Raw genomic sequence first — 16,495 nt, 5'->3', positions numbered from 1 at the left:
TAATGTTGCAGATGAGAGAAATGAGAATGATTGAATAGGCCTGTATTGGTGATGTGGTCATTGTTCAAATAAATGCCTATCCTTTTATCTTACTATCCGCAGAAAATATTCTGGGAACATTTGATTTGAGTTGCCATCTCCAGCTGAATCTAAAGATGTAGAAAGATAATAAAGTACTTTTCCCCTTAGAGATTTTAAAGGATATGATCACTTCAGACTGGACAGACTTAGATTTAGTCCTATCTGGAGGCAGGAGAATGGACTGGATGACTTTTCAAGGACCTTTTAGTTCTGAGAATCAATGATTTCAACATCCACAGATTCCAAATCTCAGACAATCTGCTCCATGAAGAGACTATTAACATCAGAAAGAAAATAAAAAGGTTCAGCTTGTGAAACATGGAATGAATAGACTTATTAAAAAGGAAGGAATCTCATAAATATTTCAACATGGTACCCTCTAATCCATTCAGCAAGTTCACAAACATTTAATTTCTTAAGGTACAAGTGATTGATCTTGTGTATGTTTCTGAAGCTTTACACTGAGACCCATTGTTTTGTAAGGACAAATTATTCTACTTGAGTTTGGGTAACATAAATGCTACATTGACTTAATGTTTTCTTTTTGATTACTTTTCAATCTAGGCATATTCAAAAGCTCCTGTTACATTGATGTGCGCTGGTTTCCCTTTGATGTACAACAGTGCAAACTGAAGTTTGGATCATGGTCCTATGGAGGGTGGTCCCTGGACTTGCAGATGCAAGAAGCAGATATTTCTGGCTACATTTCAAATGGAGAATGGGATCTAGTTGGTAAGCCCATTATATTTATTGACATAGGAAATGCAATTAATAATATAATACTGAAGAATAGTACATTTTAATTTATGTTGGTCTCAAAATCTGAGCAAGCAACATTTCAATCAATATTTATTAAGAGCCTGACATCTTGTCAGTAATTTTTAAAATTGCAAGACAATTTCAAAAGAAGTAGGAGATCCAGGCCTTATCTTCAAGGAACTTCTCCCCTCTCAATTCTCCAAATTGCTGCTAGGTTCATATCCCTAAAGCTTCCTTTGTCATGAAGTTTCACTGACTTCCTTTTGCCTGTAGGATCAAATACAGAAAGACCTTGTTTTATGCAACCAGTATATTCCAAGACCCTTTGCATAAGTTGAAAATCAGGTATAATAGCAGATCCCATTTTGAATAGGTATTTCTACTTCTAAACACCTTGCAACTTTTCTTAGGTTTATCAGAGCTACTAGTATCAGTACTTTTTATCGTAGGGTCATTATTAATAACTAAATAACATTAATGAAACAAAGAGAAGTACTGCTGCAATTTGGACAGGACTTTACAAGCCAGAACTCTGGACCAAGACTGATATGGAAGATAATGTTTTTCAGCAAAACAATGCAATGACTCACACTAATGCTTCTCAGAGAGAATGAACATGATTGGGTGAAATGCGGTAAAGCTTTAGGCAGGTTGGGAAAATGGTGCAGATTTAGTGTGTAATTAAAACATTTTTATTTTATGTATTTTTCTGCCTTTTTTTTGATTGCTGATCGCATATACATGAATTCCTGTGTGCCAAGTTTGTGTAAAACAAGGTCCTACTATAATGCAGTTCCAGCTAATCTTTAGATTTATTTCTCATTTCTTTTCCTGAATGTGATCTACATTTCAGCCAAACTGGTCTTGCTATTCCTGTATAGAGCATTCTGAGTTCTGCCTCTTTGTCATGGAATATTCTCCCTTGAAATTCCTATATCCAATCAAGGTTTAGGTCAAGCTCAACCTCCTCATACATGAGTCTCTCAGTTTTTAGTGCATCCTATCCACAAATTCCATTACATCTCCTTTGTCTTTCGGAATCTTTCGGATTCACCTGTTCTGTGTATATGCTGTACTGACTAGCCCTCTGAGCTCCACCAGAATGTGAGTTTCTTAAGGGCATGGATTCTTTAGCTTTGGTCTTTGGATCTGTAGCACTTGTCACAGTGTCTAGCACAAAGCAGGTGGTTAATAAATTCTTTTAAATAACTGGAACCTTACCATCTAGTCATATATATATATATACATAAAAAAAGAAAATATTTTTAAGTCATGATATGTGATTATGTGACAGTCATGGAAGGATTATTATGAGATAGCTTTAACATGAGAAAGATTTAATTAGGGAAAGTTGGAAGCCAATCTGGAACTGGAAGTTTAGAATTTTGACTTAATGAGAGGAAGAAGAAAGCTATTTCAATGTGGGGGACAGCATGAGATAAGCAAAGTCAGAAAAGCGGGAATAAACAGTCTGAATTTAAGGAACCAGAACAGAAGAGCTGTGTTAGGGGATGTGCTTAATAGCTTAGCACAATACCTGTCATATAGTGGGCTCTTAATAGATGTCGGTTGATTGATTGTTTGCCATCAGGTTGGATAGCTCATAGAATTATAGGTTTAGAGTTGTAAAGACCTCAGAGCTCTTTGAGTCTAACCTGTTGTTTTTATAGATGAAGAAACTGAGTATTGGAAAGGTGAAGAGACTTGCCTAGGGTTACACAACTAGTAACTGAAGTAGGATTTGAACCTAATTCTTCTTGAAATCAAGTCCTACTCTCTATGATGCCATGTCACTTCCCTATAAAGTAGCATCAATTTCTATGGTCCTAAATGGTAGGCTGAAGAATTTGGATTTGATCTAATGAGCCAGTAAGAGATACTGTAGCCACTTATGCAGAAGAGGGGGAACAATGAGTATTTGGGGGGTGATATTATACTAATTACCAATTTAGAGTTTGAAAAGACTTCAGAAATCTTCTTGTAGTAGTTTAGTTCCTTGATTTTACAAAGGAGATACTTAAGTCCATAGGGAGGAAATGATTTGCCCAAAGTCAGAGGTAGTAAGTAGTAGAACTACTCAGTACCTCTCGAAATAAGCCCAGTATTCTGCCTACTCTACCACATTGATCTTCTAGGAATGATGAGATAAGTATTTGACTAGGGTGATGACTTTTATAATAAGGAGGAAGGTCTAGATTCTGGAAGAAAGGAAGAATTTGGTAATTCATTAAAGACAAGTTTGAGGGAAGAAAGGAGGAAGGATGAAGAAGAGAAGGAAGTTAAAGATAAAGCATAGGAAATCTTAGAATGGTGATGATGTGTTAACAGAAAATGAAAATCTGAAAATGGGAGTGAATTGAGGGAGGAAACTCAATTTTAGATATGAATTTCTATTTCCCCCAAACCTAAATAAACCCTATAAATGACTATTTACCACTTATATCCACTGGAATAGAAAAGCATGTATATATCATTCATTTTCTACTTTCTTCCTCTTGCAGAGGATGGGAATCAGAGTTGGAATAGATAATTAAAGGCCACAGAATTAGATCTGGAAGAGACCTTCCATTTTATCTAGATTAACCCCCTCATCTTATAAATGTGTAAACTGAGGACAAAAGAGAGTAAGCAATTTATTCATAAAGGTAGTAAATGGCAAAGCCAAGATTTGAACCCACATACTTGAGTGAAATTAAATTGGAACTGAAAGGAGGACAGATATTTTTCTTTTGAGCTTCTCAATGTCTGTACTCTTTTTAGTCCTTTGGCTTTTGCCTTCTCTTCAAAGTATTAGAAGTTGTAAGATTAATAGGTATTTGGCTCTTGTTCAACTGATGGACTTATTTCTCTCCATTCATTTGTGATTTTTTCCTCCTCAAAAAGCAACTCTCCATTAGAAAAGATACAGGATGTTACTAATGGGAATGAGACCATCAGCTTATAAATGTGGGTGATGGTATATGTATATGAATTTAAGGGAACTAAAATTTAAGACAGAGTATATACAAATAGTGAAGCATACTTAGTGAGATTTGGATAAGGGGTAGTAGGAAACTAGAAAAATGAATTTTTTGGACTCTACCAGTCATTGCTCATATTTCTATTTCTAAATTTTAAAAATGTATCTAAAAAGGCAACTCCCAACCCCTGGGAATAAAAAGAAATGCTTTCCCCCCCTCAATAATAAGACTCATAAAAAAGATTAGGTGTCAGAGATTTCACAAAAAGATTTTAGTAATTTATTATTTTTCCTTCTCCACTTAGAAATTCCTGGAAAGAGGAGTGAGCGATTTTATGATTGCTGTAAAGAACCATATCCAGATGTAACATTCACCGTGACCATGAGACGAAGGACTCTCTATTATGGCCTTAATCTTCTCATCCCGTGTGTGCTGATATCTGCACTGGCCTTATTAGTGTTTTTGCTTCCTGCAGACTCTGGAGAGAAAATCTCACTTGGTAAATACCATCATTAAATTGGAAGGGGGAATTCAAACCAGGGAAACACCATGAAGGAGGGAATAATAGCTTTGTCAGGGACATAAGACGACTCTTGCTGGTCAGAAAAGAGGCAGCATACTGCTTTGTCTAAATTAAGAGAGGGATCACTATCTGAACCGTAAAATTCATCCAAAATACCTTTTGTGCTAATTGGTTATCACATACCTCCCACCATAGGTAGCCTTGTAGACTGAGGGTCCCACACTCAGCATACTTCACTATCACAACTAGGCATTCTGATTTGGGACATTTATTAGTTGTTCTAACTTCCAAAAAATCATGAGCTACCCAACAGGTATCATAAATGGTTAAAGATATGATCCTGTTCTAGACTTCTCTAGAATCATGCTAGAATGGAACTAAATACCCAAGAAGGCACTGAACTTTGAAAGAGGAGGTAGGGAAGTAATGGTGCTTTTTAACTTTGTGTTCCATTTCAGCATTGCTCAGATTATATGATACTAGTCTTTCTATAGGTTATTTATATATAAGATCCCATCTCCTTTCTCTATGTTTTTGTATAGAAGTTTCCCATGCCTGCATTCACTTTTCCTTCACTGCCATCTTTTAGAATCCCTGGCTCCTTTCAATGATCAGTTCAGGTATCACTTCCTATATGTTCTCAGTTGCTAGTATGTGTTCCATAATTAGTTTACATTTATTTTGTATGTATATTGTAGTTATTGATCAGTATACATGTTGTATTTCTTATACTCCCCCCCCCCCCCCCCCATAGAATCATAGCTTTTTCAGGCTAGGGACAGTTTTTTTTTTTGGTTTGTTTTTGATTAGGTCTTACCCCTAGCATGGTGCCTGACCCATAATATGAACCTAGTAAATGCTCATTGATTAAATAAATGAACTAATTTTTCATGTACAATCAAAAGTCCATTTCTTCATTATGTGATAGTGAGACAGGAAGCAGTTATAGAATTAAGAAGTTAAAAGTGCTTTAACTGATGTAAGACAAAGAAGGAAAAGCATTTTCATGGCCAATCATCATTAATTCCAAAGAAGGTGTCTGTACAGATCTTGGACATGACCCTAGAATGATTGATTGGTTTGTTTTAAAATATATATTATTATACTATTATATCATGAATAGAGAATTGGTTTCAGAGTCATAAGAGCTGGAGTTGAATACTGCTTCTAATATGTATTGACTTTGTCACCCTGGGAAAGGTTGCTTAACATCCCAGAGCTCCCACTAAATTTTCTAGGAATTTAGGGAACCAGGAAAGCGCTCATCTTCAATGGGAAGAGGGAGTTTCTCACTGGGAGTTCTCTGCACTAATAAACAGTTTTGTCCCTTCTCCAAAGCCTCTCTGTTAGAAAGTAACCCGGAATTCTCAGATGTGAAAGTTCTAGCAGATTCTACTAGTCTGGAAAGACTTTGAGTGTGGCTCAGTGACAAAATGTATGCTTGTCATCCAAGCCTGAGTTTTGCTAAATTCAGACAGGCTCATTTCTAGATGGGCCACAGGGAAATTAATTTCTTGGCTAGAGCAATTCCCTCTCCGCTAACGTTACAATCTATCTGGATGGAAGGAAGAACCACACTGACAAAAACCAAAGCCCCTTAAAATATTGAAGGATCGTTTTTATTTTTGGAAGGTGGTTTTCAACCTTAGGTGAGTATTTGTAATAGGCTCAATGGAGATATTTGACATGATGGGTAAAAGGAATTGTCCCTTCCTGAGCTAGAACTGAGAGTTGTGATGAGCTTCCTACTCACTCGTTCCCTTGCACATCTGTAAATAAGTTCTGGAAAATAACAATTAGATAGAATAAGAGACCTTAGAGTTGGAAGAAAATGCACAAATAAATTCTTCCAATTCCTATTTTACAATTGAAATGACATCTTAGAGAGTATCAATGACTTGTCCAAGGCTTCACAGGGAGTGATGCAGGACTTCCACAAAATTTATTCTTAAAGAACAGGAGACACTCCATTTCCTGACTGTTCCCCATGACTGGAATGTTCTTTCTCCCCATCTTTTGTCTCTTGGCTGCCTTCAAGTTCCAGTTACGATCCTACCATGTACAGGAAGCCTTCCCTGATGCCCATTAATAATTAATGCCTTCCTTCTTTTGATTATTTCCAAATTATCTTTTAAATAACTTGTTTGCACATAGTTGTTTGCATTTGTCACCCCCATTAAACTGCACTCCTTACAAACAGAAACTTTGTTTACCTGTCTTTGTATCCTCGGTGCCTAGCACATAGAAGGTACTTGATAAATGTTTACTTACTGATTGAGGTCTACCTTTTTGAAAAAAAAACTACTTTGATAAACTATATTCTAAGAAAATATTTCCTTTATAATCCTATGTATTTTATTTTATGTATTTAAAAAGCATTGCCTTGAGGAATCCATGGGCTTTACTGAATTACCAAATCATGATGCCAAAAAGAATTCTTATAGACTTGGGATGTCTTGGAACTACAAATTGAAATTCTAATATTCCAGGATAGCAGCAACAATGCTTTTAAATTATCCTCTCAGGGCCTGAAAGAGTAACTGTATCCCCTGAGTATATAACTTTCTTCCAGGGAGTGATTTAATCCCTTTGGAGAGTTGAGTCCAGTGATAAGTCCAATGTTATTTGCCAGGCCATTTTCAAACAGTGGAGGGTCTTTATGGTCATATAACAAGGAAGGAAATTGGAAAGATTCATAGTGTGGTAAATAAATAAAGAAAATAAATAGCTTAGATTTTTTCATATAGCACTTTAATGTTCCTAAAAAAAACTACCCTCCAACAATCCCCCAGAGATAGGAGGCACAGATTTTATCATCCTTATTTTTAATAGGTGAGGAATCTGGAGCTCAGAGAGTACAGGTGACTTGTCCGGAGTCACATAGATAACTGGTAACAAGTAGTTACTCTAAATGAGGGATAGTGTCTTCAGTTCTTGGCAAAACTTCTCATCTATTTTTCCTAATTCTACACTGTTTGTTTTCTCAAGGAATAACAGTTTTGCTGTCTCTCACTGTCTTCATGCTCCTCGTGGCTGAAATCATGCCTGCAACATCTGATTCAGTGCCATTAATAGGTAAGGGGAAAATGCAAGAAGTGGTTAGGGAGACAGAGAGAGATGAGATTCTTGATTATATAGTCCATCCCAGCTAATAGGAGGGCTTGGGACAATTATGCTTTATGGACAGGAAAGGCAGTGGGTCCCAGAGGCTGGAATCCCGGGTCTAGACTCGAGAGAAACATTGAATTTCCTCCTTTCTGACACATACTAGCCATGTGATTTTGGGCAAGTTACTGCACTCCTTTGTATTCCAGGAAGCCCTCTGGGTCTTCAATATTAAATCATAATTGTGAATCACCAAAGCTGATAAAGTATCCTTTGCATATTTCTGTATACTTTATGGACATGGAGATAAAGATCTAATACAACTATAAAATGAAATTTGTTAATTTGATTGGGTTAGTCTTACACAATTTTTACTTGATTTCTTAAATGACTAACCATGGAGTTGGACCATTTTGCCATAGGCTCTAACTTGAAAAAATTGGATCTGATATGCTTGTGTGAGGCAGGTGCAATTATTATTCCCATTTTACACATGAGAAAACTAAAGTTAGGTAGGTAGGTAGGTAGAGTAGGAGTCAGAGTATTGGATGGAGAGTCAAAAAATCCTGGGTCTTAGACACTATCCTGAGTGACCCTGGGCAAGTCATATAGCCTCAGTTTCCTTTTCTGCAAATGAGAATGATAGCCAGAAGTTTGCTGTAGGATTCAAATAAGGTAGTATTTGTAAAGTGTGATATAAATAGTAATTATTGTTATTAGTTTGAGAATTATTTTTCCCACCTTAATAGATGAAGAAATTTAGTTTCTGAGAGGTTGTAACTTGCCCAAAGTCATACAGTTAATGAATGATAGCATAAGATTTGACACCAGGTCCTCTGATACCAAGTCCAATGTTCTTTTTTATTCATTCAATTCCCTTTCCCTGTAAGTGCTTAACTAATGAGGCTCTACAAGCAGGGATAGCTTTGCTCTTCATGGACAAGCCCTAGGGGTCATGTCATCACCCATCTCCCAGGGGCACGACACTTAGGAAGGGCATAGCTCCTCAGAGCTCTTCCTCCAACTAATTGGGATTACTTGCAGCAAACAAAAGCAGCACTGCTCAGCCTGTTCTCTTTATGGTTAGTGCAGATTGTCACTGAAGAATTATGATGATGACTTTCTATGGCTAAGTGGTTCTGTTCTCTCTGCAGCTCAGTATTTTGCCAGCACAATGATCATCGTTGGTTTTTCTGTTGTGGTGACAGTCATCGTTTTGCAGTATCACCACCATGATCCTGATGGAGGGAAAATGCCAAAGTGGGTAAGTCAGGACTTCCAAAAACATAGTTACATTCTCTCTGTTTTCAATGACACTTAAATAAGTTGTGTAAACTCTGATTATGAAGAGTTTTTTTTTTTAAGTCACAAATAAGACCAGAATGTCTGCATTTGAAGGAATATTGTTGTTTGGATTAAATTTTTTGAGGGCTTAAGCTTGGCCTTGGACCAATGATGCAATATATAGTTCAGTAAGGAGGGAATGTAGCCTTGTCTGCTTTTTCCTCAAAGGATGTTGCTGTAGGGTGAAGCTCTCAGTTCTCTACCCTTCCAATCAATGTTAAATTATTTTTTTTATCCTTTCTCCCCATAGACCATCCTCTACACTTTTTGGCTATTTTGCTATTAGATGAAGTTCACAATAGCTACCTAGCCATCTGATTTGATTGCTTCTGTGAACACTCAGATCTGGCCGTAACGGGGCTTAAACATTTTTCACTGATATAATTTGGGTTTGACTTCCCCTTTATTCCCAGTATATTCCTTCCTTTTGTCCCTATCAGTGAGCTATCCCTTATAAGAGAACAAAAAAAAAGAGAGGAAAAATTCTATTGAGATATGCTGTATTCCGCACCCACGGTCCCCTACTGCTATAAACAATGAAGGGAGATACAGTCTAGTATCTTTTCTTAGGAGCCAAACTTTATTATTATAGTTAGAGAGTGTTCAATTTTTTTTTGTTAATTGTTCTTCCCTTTTACATTGTTGTGTGCACTGATTTACCTGGTTCTCTTCATTTTGTATGTGTTGATATGTTTTCAATCAACTGATTTACATTTATTAATTTTTAAAAAAAATTTACTGTGTGTTAGGCACTAGGATACAAGACAAAAAATTTTTTTTAAGTCTGTGACCTTTAGGAGCTTACATTCTTTTGAGGGAAAAACATAGGCACATACAATCATTTTATAAGAAAGTTACAAAATAAATCCAAGGTGAATTGTAGGGAGGCATAAGCAGCTGGAAGGATTAAGAAAGGCTCCAGGTAGAATGTAGATTCTTATCCTTTTTTGTCTTATAGACCTAGTTGGTAGTTGAATGAAGCCTGTGGATCCCCTGTCAGAATAATGATTTTAAATGTATAAGATAAAACATGAGATCACAAAAGAAACCAGCTATATTGAAATGTAGTGATCAAAATATTAAAAGAATAAAGCTCATAGAACTCAGAGTAAGACTCCCTGAGGTAGATGTCACTTGAATAGAGTTTCAAAGGAAATAAGGTATTCTAAGAGGTAGAATATGAAATGGGAGTTTATTCCAGGCATAGTCACTACAAAAGGGGGGAAAGAAATATTTTGTGTGAGGAAGGGCAAGAAGACCTGTTTGACTGGACCATAGACTCCTCCAAAAAGGAGAGTAATATATAAAGTAAGATTGGAAAAGTAGTTTAAGGTAAGGGATTGAAGAGCATTAAAAACTAAAGATAAGCAGTTATAATTGGGAGCCACTGGAGTTTATATAGAGTAGGAGAATGATTTGGTCAGCCTTTCACTTTAGGAATAGCTCTGGCATTTGCGTGAAGGATGACTGGAGATGAGTGAGATGTGGTCTAGAGAACAATTAGGAGACTATCCTATTGCAACATTCTTTACCAGTGGTGATAAGGATTTGCTTCTCTATCTTCTTTATGCTTAATCATTGCTTATAGTGCAGTGATACTCTCTTGCATTCATGTACCATAGCATATTTAGCCATTTCCCAATTAATGGGCAATTAGTTGGTTTCTAGTTCTTTGCTACTACAGAAAGTTTTGCTCTAAATATTTTAGTGTGTAGGAAACCTTTCTTTCTGGGCTTTTTTTTTTTTAATCTTCTTAAAGTATAAGCCTTGCAATGGGTCGGCTAGACTTTCTACTTACCTATTTGCAAGTCTTTATTCCTCTTTGCTTCCCACTGCTCTTCCCCCAGACCCCAAAGTATTTTTGGTATCCAAGTCCAGGTAAAGTACAATAAATCTCACATAGGTTTTTGCTTAGAATTAGAGAATTTCAGAGTTGAAAGTCTCCCAAAAACCATCTAGTTTAACTTGTATTGGGACAAGAAGATTTTGTACAACATACCAGACAAGTGGTCATCCAAACTTTGTTAGGAGACCTCTCCCCCTCATTCCCCAGTGACTGGGGACTTCAAAGGGGGCAAAATCTTCAAATCAAGAAATCTTAGTTATAGTTTCAGTTCTGCCACTGGCAAATTGCCAAACCTCTCTGGACTTTGGATTCCTTTTTTGCAGGATGAGGAGGTTGAGTTAGATGAATTTTGAAGCCCCCTCTAGATCCAAAAGCTATATTACATATTCCAACAAGACGTTTCAGGAAATTCTGTTTGAGAGTGTTCTTCAGGGCCAGTGAATATGACAAATGTATAAGTTAGAGAGCCTCATGACTTTATAGTCATATCTCATTGTAAGATTCTATTTTGATTTTTACCTTAACCAAACAGTAAAATGATACTGTTCAGTTTAACATTTGTGTGGCTCTTAATGACTATTAGTATTTCCAAAAATTAAATCTATTAAATTGTTTTGGAGATTTGCCTTCTATGTAAGCATTCCCCCAAATATGTCAGAGACTTTGATTGTGATTCTATATTATGAATTATAAAATTGTTGAACTAGAACAACCTGGGTGGAATAACTGAATGGCTTCCTACAATGACTACTTTGGACGAATATTATGAACAAGATGAACTTTGAACTTTTTGAACAAGGAAACAACTTTAATTTGTAAGTCTAAGATCAACAATTAAAAAAATCAATCTCATAATACTTTGTATAGTACACCTTCCTCATGGAAGCCTTGGACAGTATTCTCTGTCTGGGGAAACCTCAGGAGGCTGGGCTGGTTTGGTGGTGCTTTGGGGGACTCTGATATGATTTGAGAGATTACTTTAGGGGCTTTTGTTTTAATCTAGTTCTCATAAAATCACTCTGTTTATTGAAATTCATGAAATGGGAGAGGGGGGTTGGGAGGAAAGAAAGGGGTACCCGAACTACCTTGTTTTCTTTAGAAGTCCTCTGAACATTCAATTATTTCAAGTCTATCTAGTGGTAGTTGTGGCTACTTCCCTTCTTATGAAGCTCTAGTGGCTCCCTATGACCTCTATGACCTCCTTTAGCATTTAAAATTCTTTATAAACTTACCATTTCCTCTCTTCCCAACCATATTGCAATCACTCCCCTTTATGTACAATACCAACAAACCAAATTGGCCTTGTTTTTTTTTTTTAACATGAAATTTGATCTCCTATTTCTATTGCCCTGGTGGTTCCCCATGCTTGGAAAACAATCTTTCCTCACCCCTGCCTCTTAGAATCTATATTTCTTTTATATATTTTTCATAAAAGTTGTCTTCCCCAACTAAATTGAAAGCTCCCTGAGGACAGAGACCCCCTTCCCCACCCCCTTTTTTTCTTTCTATCACCAACACCTAACCCAGTGCTTGGGACCTAAAGGGTATTTAATAATAAATGCTTATTGATTGATAGATTGAAGTAATTCTCAAAATCATCCCCTACCCTAGTCTTTAATGATTCCTTGTCTTCTGACTTCTTTTCTGATGGCTACACATGATATAACTCAGTAGACCCTATTATTCCTTCAAATTGCCTTCCTATATTTCTCCCTGGCATTGACCTACAATTTTGAGATAGTCCTGGACCAGAGGTGGCTGTTTCTGAAGTAGCCTTAATTCAGAATAAAGTCCTTTCACCCCTGTTAACCTCAATGCAGTTACAAAATCCTTAGGGCTGTTTTTAGAGCCCCAGAACACTTCTAGTGATACCCGAAAAACAGCTTGAGAACAAAAGGCCAGTCCTTGCCTTGTGAAAGCACAGGCTACATAAACATATTTGCTGCCTGATAGGATCCTTTCCTTTCCTTTGTTCCATCCTTCCTAATTTTTCCCCCCAAAACTATAAAAACTGGTGGCAGTTTGAGTCCTACTTTAATTAAATGTATGTGCCTTTTAGGCTAAAGCCTCCATTTTCTTTTCCATTTTTCTTGCCCACGTGTGTCAGCAATAGGTCTTTAATGTTCTTTCCTTTGCTATCAAGTGGAAATGCTTCATATTCTATTGCACAACTAAATATTCTATGCTAAGCTTGGTGGGCAGCTTTTAATGAGGTTATAGAAAGTGCCAGAGCAGGCAGACATCACAGTGAGGACCTTAATCATCCCGAGGATCTTATGTTTTAGTACTGGTCCCGAATTCCAAAAGCCTTATTAACCAAATTTTCTCGATTGGGATTTCATTTCCTGTCAGAGTCCTCTAATATCGTTTGTGCCACTATTGTCCTCCTCCAGAGGTTAATGCTGCCACTCCATTTCAATCAAACTGGGCTCCTTACTGCCCTCCACATCCTATCCACACGTGCCTTTGCACTTAGATGAGGATGAACAAGGAGATCAGCCTGATGAAGTGGGGAAGATATGTTCCCCAGGCCTGCCTGACACCAGTGGCATGCTGTTCTAACAAGTCACCATTATTGTTCTTTCTGCAATACACAAATGTGTAATTGACCCCATCCTAACTTCCACACTACATAGGTGCTTGCTGCCCTGGAAATGCGACGTTCATCGCCACCTCTCTGCCATTGTTTATAGTGTTCTTCCCTACCTTAACAGGCAAGCACTGCTTCTAGAACCAGAGGTTCTGAGTTCAAATTCTCCCTCCAGTACTTTTCTTCTATGGGACCATAGGCAAGTCACTTAGCATTTCTGAGCCTTAGTTTCCTCCTTTATAAATTGTCAGGCTGAGACTAGGTGGACTTTGAGGTTCATTTTAGCTTCTCGTTCAGGAGTTGTTATCCTAGAGTTTGTGAACTTAAAAATATTTTTTTTGACTGTGATCAAAAGATCACAAGTTTATTTTCTTTGTACATTCTATAGGTTTTATTTATGCTTTAAAGAACATTATTCTGAAAAGGGGTCCATGGGCTTTGCCAAATTGCTAAAGTGGTCCAGGACATGGAAAAGGTATCTCATACACTATTTTATCCCTGCCTTGCTTCACCCATCACACCCTGTCCACGTATGTTCCTCAAAGTCCACCTCGTTCATGATATATTCCCAACAGTCATCCTTGAACTTCCATTGTCTATACCACAGAACTGAAAACTTCACAATATATTTGGTAGAAGCAGAAGGGCATGATAGATTGAACCTTGAGTGTGGAATCACGAAGACCTAGGGTCACATCCTACCTCTGTGACTTACTAGTGGACTCTGGGCAAGTCACTTAATTCCTGGGTGTCTGAGGGCTTTCAAATTCCATAGATCTTTTAATAAGTTATAAGAAGTTACAATCTGTTGGTGGAAGGAATTTCCATACTGGATGTTCAAGGTGCTAACGAAGCACAAATCCTTGTAGAACACTGACTAATTCTCTAATTATTTCTTGAAAGGGAATCTTGATGACCCAAGAAGACTTTAAGGCTTTTTCATGGCATGTTTCATACTTTATTGGCATTCTCCCACTGGAACTCACCTATTGTATGAGATACTTAATAAAGGCATCATAGGATTTTCAGCTGAAAGGGACCTGAACATCCAATTCCTCACTTTATAAACAAGGAAACTAATACCAAAAGAGTTGTCCAATACCAGTATGATTTGTCCAAGATCACACAGAGAGCAAATAGCAAAAAGGACATTCAAATCCAGGCCCTTTGCCTCCCAAATTGAGTTCCACAAACCCTAGCTCCTAGATATATCAATGGGTCTAAATGCAAACAATTTGTGTGAATAGAATGGGATTGGAGCACTAGAACTGAGGATACTGATTCACCCATATTGCCTAGATAACTAGAGGCTGTTCAGAAAAACCTTAATTTATAACATGTTTATTGTTCATATCCAGGCACAAGTACATATTGGGACTGTGGATAACTGCAACTAAAATACTAAACTAAGAGACAAAGGTCTATTGCTTTATCTGGTGTGCTGTTCTGTTTATTTCCTTATTGGGAACATAACAGCATCCCAGGGAACAGTTACAGTGATCTGTTATTTGAAGATGCTATTGTGGGATGCTATAATATTATGTGACATTTGCATGGAAAGAGCTAGACTATAACCCAGTAAACCAACACTGGCAAACATAAGCAGCATTTGATAAGTGTCAAGAGGATAATCTTGCCTGTTGAGATGCTTCAGTTTTGAAAGCCAGTAAGTTAATTGATGAAATTCAAAATAAAATCAACTGTTTGAATCATTTTGAGGTTGACTATGCCCCATTTCAGAGTGGGTATGGACTCTAAGCAGGAAGGAGGAAAGACTCTTCCACATACCATCAGGTATTCAGGATATGCTTTGTCCTAGGACCAGCTGAATTGTTCCAAGTGCAGGATTGTCTTTGTCCAGGCTTTGGCATGGTCAAAATGATGACTGAGAACTTTCTAAGAGGCAGTTAGTAGGTCAGGAAACATTTATCTGGGGCTTACAATTTGCCAGGCACTTTGCTAAATTCTGGGGATATAAAAGAAGGTAAAAATGGTCTTTGTCTTCAAGGAGTTTATATTCTAATAGGAGAGACAAAAGGAAAATAAATTTGTACCCTCATGAGTTATGAACCATGGCAATTTTTTAAAACTTCCATATGAACCCAGAAGTAGCATGGCAGAGTAGATAAAGGGCTGGCCTTGAGTCAGAAAGATATATGAGTTCTGACTTTGACTCATACTGGTGATGCGATCATGAGCAAGTGACTTAACCTCTGGGTGCCTTCAGGTAACTCTCTGAGATAATGTTATAAATATCTAGTTTCTGATCTGTATTGGTTGAGGGAGTTTCCACACCAGGAATTCTCTACCTTTCTCCTAATAAAGCCATGAATCAAAAATCCATCTGCCTTTGGCTGCCTCCATATTTTAATTCATGACTGTTCTCAGAGATGAGTTGTGTCCATCACTTTTGAATATAGCTCCTGTCTTAAAAAGATTAACCCATTTTCACTCACGAACAATTCAAGTCTGTTTTTTTGACTAACTGGCCCATGAAAAATACAATTTTTTTTTTGCTCCACTAGAATCTTCTTTGTTTCTTTTTATGTGGAAAATGAATTAAAGAGTGAACCTTCCCCCTTCCATCACCATCATTGTAGTCTTATATGGAGAAAACTAAAGCCAAGATAAAGGTAGTACTAAGTCATCTGACTTGATAATACTGTTGGAATTATTTCAAGTCCAAAATCTAGTCTTAACTAACATTCCAAAATCCTACCAAATTGGCTTAAGGGAATTTTTCTGACTGTAAATGTACCACTGGACAATAGCATCGTATTATGAATATAAAAAAGAAACACTTTTCTTTTCAAACTCTTACCTTCTATCTTGGTATCAGTTTTAAGATAAAAGAACAACAAAGGATAGGCAATCAGGATTAAATAATTTATCCAGGGTCATACAGCTAGGAAGTGTCTGAAGCCAAACTTGAACCCAGGTCTTCATGACTTCAGGTCTGGCTTTATCCACTTTATCCACTGTGCTATCTCACTGCCTCTGTAAAAGGAACATTTGGATCAGCTTTTGAAATCTGATTTTGGTGGATTTAGGAAGCCTGAATTTGAATGGAAGCATCTGAGCTTTCTTGCCCTTTCTCTGAGATTGCTATGAAGCAAGAGAATAAAAGTGAATATGTTGAAGATTAAAGGTTTGCAATGCAGCCAGGAAACCAATCTAGAGATTTTCTTTGTCCATTTCCTTCCTTCCTTTCTTCTTTCTCTTCCTCCCCCTTTCCTTTCTGTCTCTCCATCTCCCTATTCTTTTCCCTCCTTCTGTCTCTATTTTCT

The 16,495-nt window shown here is 37.2% G+C and overlaps 1 protein-coding gene across 1 annotated transcript in view; it reads left to right on the top strand.

The window, feature by feature from the left end:
• Positions 1-16,495, top strand: part of CHRNA7 (cholinergic receptor nicotinic alpha 7 subunit) — a 218,368-nt gene that overhangs the window by 191,801 nt on the left and 10,072 nt on the right. Inside the window, exons 6-9 of the mRNA XM_001377478.5 lie at positions 646-813; positions 4,105-4,299; positions 7,312-7,398; positions 8,583-8,692. Coding sequence (XP_001377515.2) covers positions 646-813; positions 4,105-4,299; positions 7,312-7,398; positions 8,583-8,692 — 560 coding nt within the window. The remainder of the gene's footprint in view (positions 1-645; positions 814-4,104; positions 4,300-7,311; positions 7,399-8,582; positions 8,693-16,495) is intronic.

Source organism: Monodelphis domestica, chromosome 1, assembly GCF_027887165.1.
Source record: "Monodelphis domestica isolate mMonDom1 chromosome 1, mMonDom1.pri, whole genome shotgun sequence".
In the NCBI taxonomy this organism is placed as follows: domain Eukaryota; kingdom Metazoa; phylum Chordata; class Mammalia; order Didelphimorphia; family Didelphidae; genus Monodelphis; species Monodelphis domestica.
Note: the sequence above shows the minus strand (reverse complement) of the source record. Positions and strands in the feature narration are given on the sequence as shown.